This window comes from Portunus trituberculatus, chromosome 17 (assembly GCF_017591435.1).
Source record: "Portunus trituberculatus isolate SZX2019 chromosome 17, ASM1759143v1, whole genome shotgun sequence".
NCBI lineage: Eukaryota > Metazoa > Arthropoda > Malacostraca > Decapoda > Portunidae > Portunus > Portunus trituberculatus.
Window position 1 is genome coordinate 17,030,348 of NC_059271.1, and position 17,500 is coordinate 17,047,847.

A 17,500-nucleotide genomic window follows, 5' to 3' on the forward strand; every position below is an offset into this window, starting at 1 on the left:
GTATCGCCGTCCATTCTACGGGGTTTGGTTCTTAGACGGGGAAAGTGGTTGCATCCTTCCTCTCTCTCTCTCTCTCTCTCTCTCTCTCTCTCTCTCTCTCTCTCTCTCTCTCTCTCTCTCTCTCTCTCTCTCTCTCTCTCTCTCTCTCTCTCTCTCTCTCTCTCTCTCTCTCTCTCTTTTACTAAAGATATAATACCACCGCTGCAACCACCAGCGTCACCACCGTCACCACCACAACCAATATCATTTCCACTGTGATTCTCAGTTGTAATACCACCACCACTATCTTTGGGCTCATCTCATCACCACCACTATCACTATTAATATCATACTCATCATCATTTCTTTACCAGCAGGAATAACACCACCACCAACGTGACCATAGCGCCACCACCTGTCACTAACACCACTAGCATCTTCACCATCACTGCCAACACCATTATCACCACCAGCATCCTCAGTACCAGTATCAGCACTAACTTCATCGCCATCACTGCGAACACCAACAGTCACCACCACCTTACTATCACCACCACCGTCGCCACCACCATCACCACTGAGGCTCCCGTGGGTGGGTATCGGCGGCAATTATGGAACACAACTAGTCGTCAGGTACCAGTATTGGGAGACGAGTGTTACCTATTAGGACGCCGCCCTCAGGATACGCGGCGGCCTGACTCACTCACTAGCTCACTAGAATGGCATTGAGCTCCTTAGGAATTTCATCTATTTATCGTTGCTTTCTTTGATCTCCTATACTTATATGAAAGGAATGAACTCGGTTACCAGACTGTTAGTGCTGAATCAAGAGGGAGCTTTGAAAATATTAGATAGATTTAATCCCTTCAGTAATGGGACGCATTTTTTGCCATGAATTTGAGTATAATTAGACGATTTTATTGACATTAGAAAGAGTCTATGGAGGCCAGAAGATTAATAGCCAGAGTCTTCGCTATTTTAATCCCTGCATGAGTTTCTAAAGCTGTATGAAATCACTAAATAGTAAGCAGAATTAAGAAGAAAACGTGTCATAGCACTGAAGAGGTTAAGAATGTGAATGATAGTGGAAGTATGTTTTAGAAAGTTTGATTTGTTTTCTTATTATCTTATGGTCTTATCTACATACGCACAATAGCCTGAAGAAGTTGTATCTTTTTGTGCAAAATGTTTGGGTCTCAAAATCTATTTCAGTCCTCCACTTCCACCTGTCACGTCACATGTTCTTGGTCTTTGCGGTTTCATACACGTAATAGATAAAGCATCGCCAGTAAGTATGAATGAATTAAGTGTGAATCAATCTATTGTGAATGTCTTATTGTCACATGATGCTGTGCTATGATGCCGTGCTATCAAAGTGCATATTCAAACATACTCTCGCACACACACACACACACACACACACACACACACACACACACACACACACACACACACACACACACACACACACACACACCGCGTAGTGTAGAGGTTAGCACGCTCGACTCACAATCTAGAGGCCCGGGTTCGAGTCCCGGTAAGCGGCGAGGCAAATGGGCAAGCCTCTTATGTGTGGCCCCTGTTCACCTAGCAGTAAATAGGTACGGGATGTAACTCGAGGGGTTGTGGCCTCGCTTTCCCGGTGTGTGTTGTGTGATATGGTCTCAGTCCTACCCGAAGATAGGTCTATGAGCTCTGAGCTCGCTCCGTAATGGGGAAGACTGGCTGGGTGACCAGCAGACGACCGAGGTGAATTACACACACACATGCAGGTCACATTTTTTCTACTCTTCCTCTCACTTAAGCTGCCTTATACTAGTGTGGCAGCAGCAGCAGCGGTAGTAGTAGTAGTAGTAGTAGTAGTAGTAGTAGTAGTAGTAGTAGTAGTAGTAGTAGTAGTAGTAGTAGTAGTAGTAGTAGAAACATCAGTACTCAAAGATTTTTAAAGCTAAATGAAAAACTAAAAATCTCTGGTTGTTCAGTGCTGCAGTTAATAAGTATTGAGTACAAAAAGACTGAAAATCTGAGGGTTGCACACGCCTTCCGCACAACTCGCACTCCCACCAAACCAGTCACGCAGAAGGGTCAGGCAATTATATCCATCTTTTAGCATTTTCAGAAATTATATTATGGTATTCTTTTTTTCCTGCTCCTCACTCAAATATCACCCCGCAGGAAAAGGCAAGACTATCGTAGTACTATTGCTATCATCATTACTATTACCGTTTTTTTCATCGTCAATATCATTGCAATATGGTGTTGAAATATTCCAAGGTGCAGTGGATGGGAAGAAGACCACGTTAAAAATTTTAAAAAAGTCTGACAGTGTAGGTCTCGCTTACAAGGCCTCATGCGCTGTCCTTTATACTCCCGGTAAATATTCCCCATCGCAGAAATACGTAATTATAATGGCCAAGTACAGACAGGGAAACAAATTACTATTGACATAACTTTCTCTCTCTCTCTCTCTCTCTCTCTCTCTCTCTCTCTCTCTCTCTCTCTCTCTCTCTCTCAGTCTTGTTTTCGCCTAAGAATTCCTAATCAGGCTTGGGTCCGCCTCAGCTTTTCGTGATCCCTGACGCCTCCCGGCGCTAGTCAGGCCACTGGAGCCTCGCCCCCGCCGCCCTGCTGGGTCTGCTAGCGGGGTAGCTGACTTCCCTGACCCCACGCTAACCCCGGCAGGTGGGCTAACCCCAGGCCCGGTGGGGGGAAGCCACCGATACCATCTCTGAACTATAGTGTATTGCCCTGGTCCGAGCCGACCCGTGCTGGGGCTCCCGCTTGTAAAGGGCGCCACTTGCACCTTGCTTCTGTAGCGTGTGCCGCCCCACCCCTCCGCACCAAGAATAAGTGGCCAGGGGAACGCCCAAGTGTAGCGCCCTACTGAGAAAAGCCAAGGAACAAATGGCATGTCCTAACCACTGGCTTCCGTCAAAACCTGCACGGAGTCCATCACGGCTTATCGCGGCGGGGAGACAGGAGGCTGTTTGTGAGGCGTCTTGTCTGGGGAACGCTGGAAACACTTACAGTCTTTCTGCCTGATTTATGATCTTGGATGGCAAACGCCCTAAACATCTACCTGGCCACCTTTGTCCTCTGCCATCCTCAGCCCTGAGATGTTCGCGGCAGACAGCACAGCACGAGCTCGCAGAAAACGAACTACCCGACACCCTCACACACCACCTCCACAATCCTTTCGTCTCCTTAGGCCGTCAAACACCATAACGATTAAAGCACGAAAGGAAGTCCCGTGCAAGCATTTCACGTATTCACAAAAGACAAACTGAAAAACACGCAGTATTTGTTACTCTAGAGAGCATAACGTCACAGCGATTCTTTCATGAATCATTGCGTCACTAATTGCTAGGATATTTGAATTTTGACGTCACTGCATTATGCATTCGATGAATATTAAAAGAAAATTTATAGCTTTATCTCTCGAAACTTCCAATACGAGCGTAGTTTTGTGTGTTTGGTTGTAACTGTAGACGCTGTAACATCACACGCGGCAACGTCTGCCACACCTTCCACGTTTCCATTCACGTCAACTCGATCCACAAAATATTCTGCAGTTATGCTGCTCAGCAAATATATGTGTGTGTGTGTGTGTGTGTGTGTGTGTGTGTGTGTGTGTGTGTGTGTGTGTGTGTGTGTGAGAGAGAGAGAGAGAGAGAGAGAGAGAGAGAGAGAGAGAGAGAGAGAGAGAGAGAGAGAGAGAGAGAGAGAGAGAGACAGGGGATGGTGGGGATGATTGCGTATATGGGTGTTTATGAAAAGTAATTATAAAGTGAAAAAGAAAGAGACAATATAATTAAGCAAGCAGAAAATACATGCTCTCTCTCTCTCTCTCTCTCTCTCTCTCTCTCTCTCTCTCTCTCTCTCTCTCTCTCACGCTACGAGATGGGTAAGGAGATGCACCACTCTTGTCTTAGATCAGCGTGCTGACAGCGTATCCGTGGCGACGGCGGGCGGGGTGATGGGAGATGATTGCTGGTCCGGGCAGCGGCGAGCTCCGCGGCGCACGACTCGTTATAACGGAAGCAGCAATTAACTGCTGAAGAAGGCGGGGCTGGAGATGAGTCGTGACACGCCCTCGAGTCTTCGCAGCAGGGAGCACAGGCCACGGGATACCGGGCTGAGATAGTGACCTGCGGGAGGAGTTCACACCCGAAACGTAAAGGTGAGCCGAGTATTAACGTGCTTCTGACGAGGCTTCGCACCACAGTCCTCAAGAAAAGCGACGCTACTCATGCAAAACTTAATCACTCGCACTGGAATTATTGCGCGCCAGACGAGCGGCGGGACACACATCACGAGGCGGCCATTCAGGGCAACTTTAGGAGGCTGGTAAAGAAGAGGTACCGTATTCAGGGAAGGAAATAAACCCTTAGACAAGAGAAAGCTGCAGGAGTGTTAATGGGGCGGAGGGACGGCGGGCGGCGACGGGCGTCTGGCGGCTAGCAGTGCTGGTGTGGGCGTGGGAGGGAGAGAAGCGCCGAGGTGTAGGTGGCGTGGAATGTGCGGATGCTGGGTACCTGAGAGAGAGAGAGAGAGAGAGAGAGAGAGAGAGAGAGAGAGAGAGAGAGCAGAATGGTCAATGTACGGAGGTGAGGATGCCGTGAAGGTAGTTAAGGAGGAGGAGGAGGAGGAGGAGGAGGAGGAGGAGGAGGAGGAGCGGCAGGAGGCGTGAGGCGGACGAGGGGAAGCAGAAATCCCTAGCGCTCAAAATTACACTTCATGCAGCTTGACCCATCACGACTACACACACACACACACACACACACACACACACACACACACACACACACACGGATACATGTTTCAGCAGCAGCAGCAGCAGCAGCAGCAGGAGGAGGAGGAGAAGGAGGAGGAGGATAAGGAGGAGGAGGAGAAGGAGGAGGAGGAGAAGGAGAAGGAGGAGAAGGAGGAGCAGCAGAAGGAGGAGCCGCGCATGTGCATACGTACACTATACCAGTTTTAATATCGTGACTGGCTCTGGATTCTATATTACCAGCGAGATGCAAGTTCTGCGAAACCTCATAACTCCTTTGAGAATCCATCCTTTATAACCCGGCGCCCCTTCTCTCCTCCCAGTGCCTGTATTCAGAAACTCTGCTCCCTCACCATGACTGTTTCCAAGGCCACAGAGATGATTGGCCGAATTCCCAAGCGTATTTTTCCTGTTTTTTTTTTTTATGTGGAAATGTTATTAATCAGTCTCTAGAACCATAGAAAACTCTTAAAAACATTACTGCTTCAATCAGACCCTATGAATGTAGAGAAGGTACGGCCAGGAACTGTTTCAGGATATTGTCACTATCTCCCTTAGTGTCCCTCCTGCAGTCAAGGTTTCTTTTCTTCCCTCCCTCCCTCCCTTCCTCCTTCCCTCCCTCAAGCGCCCCTCTATCTCTCTCATCCCGGGGCAGCGCTGCAGGACATGATCTCCCACTGTACTGAACGGTGAAGGAAGAGGGAACGCGTTAAAGCAACGGGCTCCTGTGTACTGAGAGAGAGAGAGAGAGAGAGAGAGAGAGAGTGTGTGTGTGTGTGTGTGTGTGTGATTCACCACCACCACCACCGTACCACCATGGTCGCCTGCTGGTCACCCAGCCAATCTTCCCCATTACGGAGCGAGCTCAGAGCTCATAGACCGATCTTCGGGCAGGACTGAGACCACAACACACTCCACACACCGGGAAAGCGAGGCCACAACCCCTCGAGTTACATCCCGTACCTATTTACTGCTAAGTGAACAGGGGCTAAACATTAAGAGGCTTGCCCATTTGCCTCGCCGCGCCGGGACTCGAACCCGGCCCTCTCAATTGTGAGTCGAGCGTGCTAACCACTACACTACTTAAAGTGTGTGTGTGTGTGTGTGTGTGTGTGTGTGTGTGTGTGTGTGTGTGTGTGTGTGTGCTTCATCAAAGTCAATTAAAAACAATAGAACACAAATAAATGATAATGATAAAAGGTTGCGATGTAATTTTCCTTTTTTCACGAGACAGATATTTGGCTTTATTAAAAGCTCGTATAAAATACTGAGTAAGTCTCCAATAACAGACAGAGTTCAGAGCCTCGGTAACACACAAAAGAAAAGTCTCATATCAGCACATTCTTCTCCGGATTCTTGTTTCCTTCCTTTCCATTTTCGTTGTCTGAATCACCATTTATCTCAGACTGTAATAAAAAAAATAAAAAAACAGTAGTACATCAATATGCTATTCATTTCTTTCTCCAAATTCTTGTCTTCTTCCTTTTAAAACACGCCCACAAGAAAAGACAGGAAATTACTTAACATAACTTGAATTAACTTCCATCACCTGCATTACACTTTCCCACTCTTATTGTGACATTTCCCTCTTCGCATTACAAACAGGAGTCGCGTTCCATTCCGCTACCACTGACTCCAAGACGAGTTTCGAGGCGAATCTTCACGTGTTGATCCTGCAGACTTCCAAGGCAGAATGCAAATTAACCAACATTCTAGTCCTCTTTAGGTACTGGAACGCACGCACCGCCTTACTCCCGCTCCTCTTGTCTTGAATACTTGCAGGACTGAGGCAGAAGATCAGGTTGCCCGCATACGTCCTGATGCTGGCTTTGAAACATTTACCACATTTCCATACTTCTTTGCTGTATATGACGTCTATAGTGGGTTTATTTGCCGAACAGAAATTGATACTATTTTCTTCTTTTTTTTCATTTGTTGAATATAGATGCTAATTGTTTTAAATTTCTTCGTTTTCTTTTGTTTCCTTTCACATCTTTACGTTTGCATTTCTTTTCTATCAACGCAAATTAGTAAATAATAGGTTGAATATCCCATTACAATATTACCCTTATATCTAACTCACCTAACTGACCTAACCTTAAAAGCCTTACATGCATACAAACCTCATACCCTTCATAAAATTATCTCACCACTTATCTAACAACAACAGGATCATGTGCCACAAAATCAAGAGAAATGTTCTCTTCCCTAACACTCCTATAGCTCTATCTTTGCAAACAGTACCCCATTTTTACCGAATTGAATAAAAAAAACAACATCTTTTTATCCTCCCGAAGAATACAAAGAATGAGAGTGTTAATGGTCTATGTTACGCAAGATGATGTATATTCACATTCTCTGGTTCTCCCAAAGTAATGTGTACGGTCCCGCAGTCTCCCAGTCAGCCAGTGTTGCCGCGTCACTGCCTCACCTCGCCAGCCCCACACCGCGTGAATGACGGAGCTCCTCGGGTTAATGAAGGAGCTGACGGCAGAACTGAAGCTGACTGACGCGCTCTATGTCGTTCTCAGGTCATAAACAAAGGCTTGTGACCTACCTCGTAATAGTCTGCCAGAGTAGGGTCACGCTCCGCTGCCTATGACCTCCACCCTCCACCATCTCTCTCTCTCTCTCTCTCTCTCTCTCTCTCTCTCTCTCTCTCTCTCTCTCTCTCTCGTTCTTACTCCTTTCCATTCCTCTCTCTTTCAGCTTGTCTCTCTATATCTTCCTCTCTCCTCTTCTTAATATCGCTAACTGACTCGGCCAAAATTACAGACTTTAGGTACCTTGTCCCGTGGAAGTAAAGAGCCATCCGCGGTGCTTTATGGGAGAGGTGAGAGAAAGGGAGAGGGGCAGGTAGGGAGAGGTCAGAGTGATTAATGACAGGTGTATTGTCTGTGAGGTAACCAAGGATCTTACCACTCGTTTATGACACCTGTAAACGTGAGCGTTATCCAAGACTCTGACTCTCTCTCTCTCTCTCTCTCTCTCTCTCTCTCTCTCTCTCTCTCTCTCGAACGAACGAACGAACGAACGAACGAACGAACGAACGAACGAACGAACGATACTGGACGGCACGAACTAACGGAAAGAAGGAGAGGGATGACAGAGTCGAAACACACACACAAACACACACTACACACCGCGTAGTGTAGTGGTTAGCACACTCGACTCACAATCGAGAGGGCCGGGTTCGAATCCCGGCGCGGCGAGGCAAATGGGCAAGCCTCTTAATGTGTAGCCCCTGTTCACCTAGCAGTAAATAGGTACGGGATGTAACTCGAGGGGTTGTGGCCTCGCTTTCCCGGTGTCTGGAGTGTGTTGTGGTCTCAGTTCTACCCGAAGATCGGTCTATGAGCTCTGAGCTCGTTCCGTAATGGGGAAGACTGGCTAGGTCACTAGCAGGCGACCGAGGTGAATTACACCCCCACACACACACACACAGGACGGCCCGCCAGATTGCGCTAACGGTAGTAGTAGTACGAGATGGACTATTTTTCGCCGAGAACCGCCGCCGCCGCCGTCACCACCACCATCGCCTCCCGCGGCTCAGAAATGCGATCCAATCAAGAGGTGCTCAGGTGATAATCGACTCCGGGAGAGTCTATGCTGATTCTTCAATTTCAACTCTTCTCTCTCTCTCTCTCTCTCTCTCTCTCTCTCTCTCTCTCTCTCTCTCTCTCTCTCTCTCTCTCTTTCTTCTCCTTATCAGCGGCGGAGCTGCATCAAGGATCGGGACTCACCAACGTCTCCGCGTCTTGTGTTCGTCTGCTTTTTAATTCCCGAGTTGAGTTCATGGACAGCGCTGAGCAGAAACGTGCTTCTCCTGGCCATTCCTGCCGCTCTCCCACGCATAACCTTCCTCTCCCAGGGAGCGGAGAGGGTCAGGGGAGCGCGTACATAGCAGAAGCCAGGAGGCACCGCCGCCGCACCCTCTGGAGGAGTGGTGGCGTCCCGAGGGTCACCACTACTTCCGTTGGATTTAAGAGGATGCTGATGAACAATTTGCCTACCCCGCGGGGCGTCGGGTCTCGCAAAGAGGTGCTAGTGAGTGTGGGAGAGTGAACTAATCACGGGGAGGATTTAGAAGGCGTAGGGAGGTGTTGAATGGGCGTGAGAGGGCAATGGGTGTGGGAATGTGTTGAATGAGTGTTGAGTGAGGAGCGTGGGTAAGGCTGCTTTTTTATTTGACCTTACTTCCATCTATTAATTATGAGTGCAGTGCTTTACCTTGTAGAGGAGGTTCTGTCAGGAGTGCGTATAAACCTTTCATGGGGTTTCGCCGACTCAGTGATGCGATAACAGCTGAGTGGCTCTGGAAGGTATTCATTTCATCTACTTTCCTCCTCTGTACGTGACTGGCTCCCTTCTCCCTCTCTCTCTTTCTCTCCACTGCGCGAAAGGTTCCATCAGCTTTTATCTCGTTACACAATTCCCAACTTCGTTCTGGATTGATTAACTGTACGTCTGCCTGGACTCTCTATGTTTCTGCCTCACACCACTCGCTGCGTGCACATCCCCTTGCATGTTCTGTCCATTTACTTCATGCAAGAATAAACCTAAAGCAAATCGTTAATTTCTGCTCATTCATTTCTCAACCTTGCTTTGTTTTTGCGTTAAGAGCGGCCGCTTTTAGAAGGCAAGTATCACATCATCTTCAGAATTAACTCTGTCTTCACTTTCTAGATTTGTTCCTTTTCTTTTTCTATGTTCTCTAGTCAGCATCAACACCCAAGTCTGTTCTTTTCCCTCTTTCTTTATTATACTCAGCCCTCATCCTGTCTTACACAGTCTTATGACAACGACAAGGAAGAATTACTCCTCGTATCCCGGACCCCCCTCTCTCTCTCTCTCTCTCTCTCTCTCTCTCTCTCTCTCTCTCTCTCTCTCTCTCTCTCTCTCTCTCTCCTCACTATTATCATTCTTCCGTATTTCTCTATTTTTTTCTGTTCCATCCTATTTTTTCGCTCTGTCCCTTCATCTCTTTATTCATTCACTTTTCTTTTCCTATTTCTTCAATTTTACTTTTCCTTTATCTCTCCCTCAGCACTCTTATAGTCTCTTCCTTGCCTATCTATTCTCTCCATCCTATCGTATCTTTCTCTTCGCTGTTTCTCTCTTTTCTCCTATCTTTCTCTTCGCTCCCTATCTCTTTCCATCCCGCCTCTCCAGACTGGCGTGTTCCCCCGCAGCATGACACGAGTAACTCAATACACTTGCCACGCGTCGAGGATAATGGGGATGATAGTGGGAACGTCTGGCAGGCGGGGAAAGTTAAATAAATGTCAAGGTCTTACGAACGCAAGATCCTTCCTTCCTTCCTTTCTGTCAGCATCACTCTTCCCTTTTCTGTCACTGGAAGACTGTACGTACTTGTTAGCCTCGACTCGACTTCATGAGTCAGTTCATGAAGTGTTTGTAATTGACCAAAAATACACCGAGATACAAGCACACATCCACATAGAGTTCGAGCTGCGTTTAAAAGCCTTCTGGTGTTTTGCGGTGACACCGGTGCCGATCTCGGAGCGCCGCCCTGTCCTGGGGCAGAGCGGTGAGGTTGGTGTGTGAGTGACAACTTCCAGACACACTACTCCCTCCCACGCCACACCGAGCCACCAAGGACGCCTTTCTCCTACAACTTAAGTTTGTTTGCCGCCTCTTAAGTCCACCTGCTACTATGGATGTTTTATGGATGGAATTACTGAGGCAATGGAATTCACTAAATTATCATTCTTGGTGTCGAGTATAAGTTTCTTTCTCTGATTACATTCTCTCATTTTTATCACCTTCAGTGCACTGGAATGAGCTCCAGGAAGACTGAGGCTCTCCATTTGCTATGTAACACAGCAATAACTACTTTGTAGTCAGCAGCACTACACTACATCACTACACAAAGCTACCATATTTCATTAAGTATTTTAATACTTTAAACTTGATAAGTTTCTCCATCCTATATATACAAGTAATAAAGAACATCTTAAATACCACTGCACTTTTCAGCTTATACTTCACTGTACTATACTCTACTGAATATTGATACTCTACATCATTTCTTCTACTCGTCCTGCTCATCACATCAAGTCAAGTGACTGAGTTGCTGAGTTGCAGCACCACTCTCCCCTCATCTCATCAGAACATTACACACATCCGCTATTACCAGACAGGCCATTCTTCAAGACACAGACCACAACGGAGGCTCAATGCAGTGTAGAGACTCACCCTACACACAATACATGCATAATCCAACCTTTCCGGGCTCCCTCAGCTCCGCTCCTCCTACAGGGTACGGCCAAGCACCCCAACCCTCTGTACCGCTACCACGTCTTAGGTTCATCAAGTGTTATTACTGGAACTCCTTCGCCTCTGCCTCACGACACGTTCATTATCGCCTCATTACATGCTTGCTATGCATCCCGGCGACCTACACTCACAGCGTACGCCTCCAGCATGTGGAATGTGGAATGTGGGCCTCCCTCTGTTTGTTACTGCATCACGTCTTCAATCTATGTACACATCTCCTCCTCCTCCTCCTCCTCCTCCTCCTCCTCTTCCTCTTCCTCTTCCTCTTCCTCCTCCTCTTCTTCCTCCTCCTCCTCCTTCTCCGTCTCCTCCTCTTCTTTTTTCTCCTCTTCCATCTCCTCTTCGCCTCCTTCCCCTACTCCTTGCTCCTCCTCCTTCTCTCCTCTTCCTCCATTTCCTTCTCTCTTCTAATTTTATCTTACTTCTTATAGACAAAACTTAATCTCATGCTAAAGTTTAACAAACATGTACGAAAACAAAATAAATTGAAAGAATACAAAAAAAATTGCTAATGAAATACTTCCTTTTCTCCACCCTTCAGCAGCAATGCCATGCGGATGGACCGAGACAAAAAGAAAGGATGGAGGAGTGGAAGGCGTGGACAAAAAAAAAAACAGAAAGACTTCAAATAAGATGCACTTACCCAAGTTTCTGGCGGAGATTCGCCTTCTTGTTCCTGATTTTGGAAGCACTCATGGTGATACGGAGAGTGCTGTTCACATGGTCCTCCTCGATGACACTGGAAGCACAGAGCAGTGCGAGCTTGGAGCCAGAGCCTTCCTGACAGCCTTGCCGGCACGTGGGCCCGTGCTTGTTCTCGTCGCTGCCACGCTCACCACAGAACCGGGCATGTGGGCACACACTCGCACGTAAACGTATGCACACGCACACATTCACACGCCCAAGCAACACACACCCCACACCAACACACACGCGTACGTTTACTTCCCAAAAAACCGAGTTTGTGTCACAACATCACCACCACTAGTATTCAGGGATGGCGCCGACCAGGACTACCGTCAGCAGGTGAATACGCGAGCAAGTTGCACGCCTCGCCCGGGAATAGCAAGATGCACCCTGCCTCACGTGAGGCACACCTGCAGGCTACCTGGCTGTCGGGAACTCAGGTATGCGACCCCACCATCACACAGCCTCTGCTGACTCCTGATTCTGAAAGAAAGACATACTTTATGAAAGAAAGGAAACTGTCTCTTTTTGCCTTATACAAACATAAAAGCGTTATGCAGAAGACAGCCTCAAACAAAGAATACAACAAAATCAACATAAGTCGCTGTGAAGCAGAAAAAAGTATATTACAACTCGTTAAGGTAACCAAATGCGTTTACCAAACTGACCAATACGTTAAGCCTTTTACGAGCACACGTCACATACTCACCATACACAGCGATTCTCTCTCTCTCTCTCTCTCTCTCTCTCTCTCTCTCTCTCTCTCTCTGCACGAACGGCTGGAGACCAGATCGAGTGGTGTGGTGATCGCATAAAATCGCATCATTCCTAATTCGTTTCCCGGAAGACAATTTTCCGGGTAAACTCAAACAAAAACGGAGCGACGTGACCGGAGGTTTGTCTGGCGAGGCAAGCACCACCAGTGTCCCTCACAGTGTGCCCCATTGCTGCACTGCACACTGCTGCTACACACACGGGCAAGAGAAAGGACGCCCATTACTCTTGTCCAGGCCAAAAATACAAGAATAATGTCAAGAATAATAGGTAAATGAAAAGGTAAACAAGTAAACAATGTGGAAGCTGGTAAGGAACATTTTCTCACAGGCTTTTGTGAAGGAATCATCTACTTCTAGTTCTGAATGTTTCGCTCACAGGGTTAGGTAGGGAAACGAGTGGTGTAGTGAAAGATGATCACTTGCTGTAGTGGCCCAAGTGTAGCAGGAGTGAAGGAAACAAAGGGGGAAACATCTGAAGGTCTCTAATGAACGTGTTGTTTGTTTGTTTGTTTGTTTCACGAGAATATCAGGATTCTTCCATTACAAAATTAGCATTTTTTATTATCATTATCACTGTGATTACTATTGTTGTTGCTATTACTATTAATATCATTACTATTATTATCATTATTATTATTATCATCATCATTATTATTATTATTATTATTATTATTATTATTATTATTATTATTATTATTATTATTATTATCATCATCATCATTATTATTAGTATCGTTATTATCATTATTATTATTATTATTATTATTGTTATTATTATCATTATTATTACTTTGATTATTATTATTATTATCATTATTATCCAGTACTAGTTATTTTCTAGAAACCAATATTATGAGCGGGTCTTTCTTTTCATCTCTATCTTATTACTATTTTTGTTTTACTCAGTTTTGTGTCTTTGGTCAGACGCCTTGACGTGTAAAATAGATAGATGAGTACATGTTTATAAACATTAATAGAGATATGTACAACAAAAACTTACACAGCAACAGACTTCAATACCTTTAATAAATCCATACGCTGTTCAATCATCACTAACTGCAACACGTTACCGTCAGTGATCGCCGCAAAGTGAAAGGCAAGACACCGCGACGGGGAAGGGGAGGCAGAAATGAAGAGATGACTGATGGATGTATTAACTTGAGGCGCCGCGACCAAGATATCATATGACGCAAAGGGAAGAGGAAGGAAGACAGCAGCGCAAGACCGGCATCATCAGCAACATAATGAGCCTCAGACAGCCTTAGAAAGTAATAATAATCTATCAGTTGCTTCTCTTCCTCTTTCCTCAGCCTCTATCTATACTGCACTGCTATTGCCTTCCACCCAACACGTACTACTTGTTGTTACCTTCTTGCCACAACCTTCCTCCCTGACGCAATCTGACGCTTTCACGACCTGTTACTCTAATATACCCAAACCACAACCACCTCCACCACCACCATCATCACCACTACTCCCACCATCACCACCACCAGTTCCTCTCCTCCACCAACCACTCGCTGGCTCCTGCTACATCCTAATTGACGGCTTCCTCTTTGCCACGTGCTGTACACGCATCTTATTTCCCCCTGAACCTTTCTCGCACTGTTCTCCACAACGCACACAAGGCCATGCAACAATTATCCTTCCGACACGCCCCTCTGCTCTCTGGTAAGTAGTATTCGTAACACACACACACACACACACACACACACACACACACACACACACACACACACACACACACACACACACACACACACACACACACACACACACACACACACACACACACACACACACACACTTGCCTGCCACCGTTTCTTGATCTCTCACGATTCGAAGTCGAACATTCCTCGCCATGACCTCTCCACTTTTTTCTTTTTCTTCTCTTTTTTTTTTTTTTAATTGATATGCAAATTCGCCGTCTTATTTGGGCGGCGCGGAAGAAAGAGCAACAGCAAAAGGAATACACCATAAACAATCGGAGGAATCGGGGAGGAGGACAATGAAAGCTAAGAAGAAAAGAAAGGAGAAGAGGAAGGCTTTGAGATGGCGCGCGGGTCAGAGGTCGTCTAGGAGTTGAGAGGACAAATAAATCATCTACTCCATTTTCCTCCTGATTTAAGGCCACTCGATAAGAGCCTCCTAGCCCCCCTCAAATAACGCGACCACGGAGAAGGGAACGCACGAATGGTAATCAGTTAATTTTTCTTCCATAGATAATAAGGGGGATGATACGGCACGGAGTTCACATCCTCCTCACCACTTCCCACCTTCCTCGCCACAAGAAAGAAAAAAAATTGTAAAAATACGAGTTGAGTGCGTGGCCATGTGAAGGTTATAAGGTTGGTTACTGACAGAACCCCTTCACTATTTACGTGGGATGTTTGTGACCAGCACGTGTTTGCTTCCCAGAGACGTAAATAAGATCCAAATTCCACCTCTTTCCTTTCAATCTCTTGCGTCTATATCATTATCTTATTTTATTGGTTAATTGACCGCCACCTGCCTTCTTTCAGTAACACAACACTGGTCTCGTGCACATGTCAGGCAGGGAGTTGTTTTTACCGTTGAGATCGTAAGTCCATCACGAGCACCGCCTCCCCGCCCCCTTTTGCTCCGGACGCGTGGCATCAGGATCAGACAGAACTCACAAGACGGGAGGCACCGGGACAAGTTTTGATTACCTGTCCGTTGAAGCAGCAACACCAGTGCTTTGACGGGCGCCTGCTATATTGCCTGTTAAAAAAAGTAAACAATCCCAGCAATAAGTATGGATTGATACACATTAACACGCACAGACAGGGGCAGGCGGTAAGTCGCGGGCAGGTTGCGTGGATGACACTCGGCTGCCCGGGTCACGGCAAGGGGCAGAATGTAATACATCAAGCTGACCGCTTAATTAATCTTACTTCTTCCCTATTCATCTACCACCTTTGGACAGGCACCTCCTCTGCTCCTAGTCCCGCGACAAGCAGAAACACAAGGCAATGCGAGAACTGACCCTGAGACACACAATGGCATCACCGGTAAAGTATGCGCATAAATCCGTGCGGTGTCTTACCTGGCGAGGGCGCGCTTTGAGCAATGCAGGCTTAGCGGCTGCATTCAATACACTGCACTGGTTCACTAGCACGCCAGTGCCCCACACAGAGCACCCCCGCACGCTACACTCCACCACAATGGCTCACCACTTTCTCTTACTTTTGCTGTGTAACACGCTTGCAAGGAAACACTGGCACAGAGCGGCATGGAGCGAGAAGACACAAGCTCCAGTGACCACTACCACACCGACAAGTGCACTACCACCCCCCAAGCTGCCCCAAGACGCTACACCGATGAGGCCAGGGTATGGAACAGGGTTGCCAACTACTGTTTCCACCGCCATGTTAATATCAAGATTCTTCGGCCTTGTAGCCACTTCAGAACTTTATTTGACAGCAGAAATTCGCTTCAAGATGTTATTCGCGAAGACGGCAGGCGGAGGCGGGGGGAGGTGGGCCGTAAATAAATGTCGAGAGTGGCGGAGCGGCGGTAGTGCGGTGTGCGGTAAGGTGGTGCTGCCTCGGCGGGTGGCTGCTGGATGTGATGCCGTCTGCTCTTCCCACAAACAATGGCTTACTTCACACATGACCTCACCTTAGCTCCCACACGTTCACGCTCCTCAAGCAGATGTGTGCACGCGACCTAGTTTAGTCTTATCGAGCAGCAGGCGACACCACAGCCCCCTGCCTGTGTGAGATACGAGTATCATGCCCACTTCAAGGTATGCACACCCACATTTCTTTCCTTCCTCTCGCACTCTTTATGTGTCTGTCTCCCGTTTTTGCGTTTCCAAAAATGGAAATTGGCCTGGAAAACCGTGACTTCTGCATGACTCGTATCGGGGTGGTGGCATGAGGGGCGACGGGGAGGTGGAGGGGAGTGGCATCCGAGGCACGGGGTGAGTCGGGCCCTTATCTAACTTAGAGAGAAGTTACAAGTATACTACTGTGGCGCGACCTGGCGCATGCCTCGGGTGGAGCGTGGCGAGCCTCACCTGTGCTGCCCGGAGCGTGGCCAGGCAGGAGAAGCACCAACTGATGCGAAGAATAGTGAGTCGTAGTCAAGGAGTAGCGAATGTTGCAGCAAGGCGACAAGAGAAAGCTGAGGTAAAGAATATTGTCATTATGTCATTATCAACAAAGTGGAGAGAAATTGCAAGTAATTTCTTTTTGATAAAAAAAATAATCGGACAATGCTGCTTTCATTCCTTATTGCTTATATTCCTTAAGTATCACTCAGCATTGCGGAAATCACAAGGAACATCACTCCTGAAAGCATGGAGAATGCCTTACGAAAATTTTATAAAATAAAGAGGAATGGCCGATGTGCATTTAATTCGTTTCGGGAAGGCCTAGATGAGACCTTAATGGAAGGCTTTGTGTGTGTGTGGTCTGAATCACCACTCAAGAGCGTGTCTCATAGTGTATGACATAGCGTGCATGTGAGGCGAGTTTCCTGGTGAACCACAGACCTTGGCCGGGCCTCCATGCGTGTATGGTGCACCATGCATGACACAGGCTCAACGTGAGCTGTTAGCGAGGACGGACAGGGGGTGGAGCACCACCAGATGCATTTTAGTTATTGAGAATCCTTCGGGAACCATGCGTGCTTTGGGGTCCGAGGGGTCTCCAAGCGCATAGGTTCGAATCCTGTCCACGGTCCGAGTGTAAGTTAGGCTTCCTCACTCGGGGCAATGGTTTCCTAGCGGGTGGGCTTTGAGATACAAGATACCCCAAAAAAGTATCCCCTTTAGCCCATAAACTCCCGTGAAAAGCCCACATGGCATAAAATAAAAAAAAAAAAAAAAAAAAAAGAGGATGCGGGCGGGGAACACCGTCAGACTGTGTGGAGATGATCACAAAACGTTGGTGTGTGTAATCTGGGTTAGCTAACACCTGACGCACATCAGCTATAATGAACATCAAAGAAGTATTCTTGT

At 47.0% G+C, this 17,500-nt stretch overlaps 1 protein-coding gene across 4 annotated transcripts in view; it reads right to left on the reverse strand.

The window, feature by feature from the left end:
* The window catches only part of LOC123504842 (ankyrin repeat and fibronectin type-III domain-containing protein 1-like), a 447,143-nt gene extending 431,334 nt beyond the window's left edge, over positions 1-15,809 (reverse strand). For 3 of the 4 annotated variants that reach the window (XM_045255727.1, XM_045255726.1, XM_045255724.1), the window contains exons 1-2: positions 15,581-15,809; positions 11,694-12,220 (exon numbers count right to left, since the gene is read on the reverse strand). In XM_045255727.1, the coding sequence (XP_045111662.1) occupies positions 11,694-11,746 (53 nt within the window). In that variant the 5' untranslated portion in view covers positions 11,747-12,220; positions 15,581-15,809. The remainder of the gene's footprint in view (positions 1-11,693; positions 12,221-15,580) is intronic. The other variant, XM_045255725.1, reaches the window with a different exon arrangement.
* Positions 15,810-17,500: the final 1,691 nt, after the last annotated feature.